The sequence below is a fragment of the Nanorana parkeri genome, unplaced genomic scaffold, assembly GCF_000935625.1.
Source record: "Nanorana parkeri isolate BGI_ZX_2015 unplaced genomic scaffold, ASM93562v1 scaffold1372, whole genome shotgun sequence".
NCBI lineage: Eukaryota > Metazoa > Chordata > Amphibia > Anura > Dicroglossidae > Nanorana > Nanorana parkeri.
The window spans coordinates 179238-181432 of NW_017307640.1; the positions used below are offsets into that span (position 1 = coordinate 179238).

Below are 2195 nucleotides of genomic sequence, written 5' to 3' on the forward strand. Positions count from 1 at the left end.
GCTACTCTAGAGATCACATGACCTTCCTCCAGCAGGCAAGCCTCGTTCTGAAACTTCTGAAGCTACTCTAGAGATCACATGACCTTCCTCCAGCAGGCAAGCCTCGTTCTGAAACTTCTGAAGCTACTCTAGAGATCACATGACCTTCCTCCAGCAGGCAAGCCTCGTTCTGAAACTTCTGAAGCTACTCTAGAGATCACATGACCTTCCTCCAGGAGGCAAGCCTCACTCTGAAACCCACTGATATCTTATCGGAAGGGTTTACTCAGGTTTACTTTCAGGGAGAAAATGCCTCTCGCGCGGACTTCAGGAGAGCCGCTATCTAATAGAGGGAGACTCCCTGAACATCAGGGAGACTTGAGATCCCTGCTAACTTCCCCAACTCCTAAAGCCCTCTCCACCCTGCACAGTATGTCAAGAAGCCCTTGCCGTGAATGAGATTACATTGTTTTTTCAAACATCATTACCTCTGGTGATCTTACCTATAAAAGTAAATAATTTCTCAAAATAACGCTCGTCAATCAAATCGTGTGCGCTGGTGGTGATTCTAAATTTGTAGTGGACAACAGTTGCCAAACAAAATCGATATCACCAAATAATCTGGGTGGCCACACTGACAGCCTCACAGGCTCCTATTGGTTCCATTGCTCTTGCGTTATTTCTGTGTGGGCGTGTTGGAAAGCTGAGACAGCACAGGGCCCGCAAGGGGCGATAGAAGGGCACGGGGCCTAGGTGCAGGAACCGGTGATCGGGACTCAGGCGAGCTGCTTTGAGATGTGCAGGAGGACAGCCGGCAATGATCCGAGGATACACAAACACCAGGTCACAGGCTGCAGTTGCTAACAGACGAGCAACAGAGCACTGAATCATAATATCTATCTATCTATCTATCTATCTATCTATCTATCTATCTATCTATCTATCTATCTATGTATATACACACACACACATATGAGAATATATTTATATATAAATCATATTAGTGGTCTGCAGGATTTAAAATGATGAATTTAGTGGTCCATGAGGTCCGAAAGGTTGGCGACCGCTGGCATAGATGACACTGCCCGCTTATTGTAATAGGCAGACTGAAGTGCCAATAGAATATCAGAGATTCTCTCCTAGGCTCGGCCCTGACCAATCAGGGAGAACCAATACTCCCAGGGCACCAATAATTCTATTGGTGCCTTGCACTGTCAGTCATCATGGGCGTGCAGTTTAGGAGTCAGAAGGCGTAGAATATTTGGCCCCTCCCCCCGCTGCAGTTCCCCCTCCAGGCTCAGTGTCGCTGTTCTCTCCTCGCTCTAGCGGCACAGCCTTTCCCGTCATCTGACTGCGCATGCGCCGGTCAGTCTCACTGTCACCTGAAAGATGGCGGCGTCCGTATGCAGAGCCGGAGGAGCGGCGGCCAGAGCGCTGCTGAGCGGGCGCTCGGTGGGTAGAGGGGCCGGCCTGGGCCAGCACGGTGTGGTAGGGTTAGGGAAGCGTGGAGGGAAGTGTCGTTATGGGCGGAGAGGCCGGAGGAAAAGGCGAGAGGGCTGGGAGGTGTGAAGGTCACCTAGTCCGGGGCAATGGATTGCCCTGACCGGGGACACCGAGGAAGGCCGACGGGTGTGAGAGGTCAGTGGGTGACTGGGGTGTCTGCGTGGTATAATTTGGCGGGAAGTGAGGGGCCTGCTGTCTGATGAAGGACAGAGGGTCACCCAGAAGACAAAATGAACACCCCTGGCTGTATTTAACTCATGCAACTCTCTCCTCAGTCTGATTGCTGATCTCTCCACCCTGTGATATTCTCTCTTTACCCTCCACAAGAATGTCCCCTTTTCTCAAAGTGACACTTAAGCCAAAACTTGTTTTTTTTATGTAGTGAAGGATCAGCACCCCTGTCGGGTTTTTATTGCTGCCTATGCTCCCCATTAGGGAGCCCCCCCCCTTTATTTGTCCTGGTGTCTGTTATTGATAAAATTTTAAATAAAATCCTAAAGTTTTGGGTTGTCACCCGAACAGGAATAGATGAGAAATCTTCCAATGGTGACCACTGGGAATTTCCATCTCTTTGGAGGGATATCCTCTCACTTCCTGTTGTGGCCATCAGACAGTAAGTAAAAGGAAATCTCCCCAACTGGGCACTGAGGGCAAAAAAAAAAAGCTGACGGTTTATAACACTCTCCAGAATTCTACTTGAAATGCTAATTTCT

The 2195-nt window shown here is 49.3% G+C and overlaps 1 protein-coding gene across 1 annotated transcript in view; it reads left to right on the top strand.

Moving 5' to 3' along the window:
* Window positions 1-1322: 1322 nt before the first annotated feature.
* Window positions 1323-2195, top strand: part of LOC108797963 (cytochrome b-c1 complex subunit 1, mitochondrial) — a 16648-nt gene continuing 15775 nt past the window's right edge. The window contains exon 1 of the mRNA XM_018569651.1: window positions 1323-1431. Coding sequence (XP_018425153.1) covers window positions 1369-1431 — 63 coding nt within the window. The 5' untranslated portion in view covers window positions 1323-1368. The remainder of the gene's footprint in view (window positions 1432-2195) is intronic.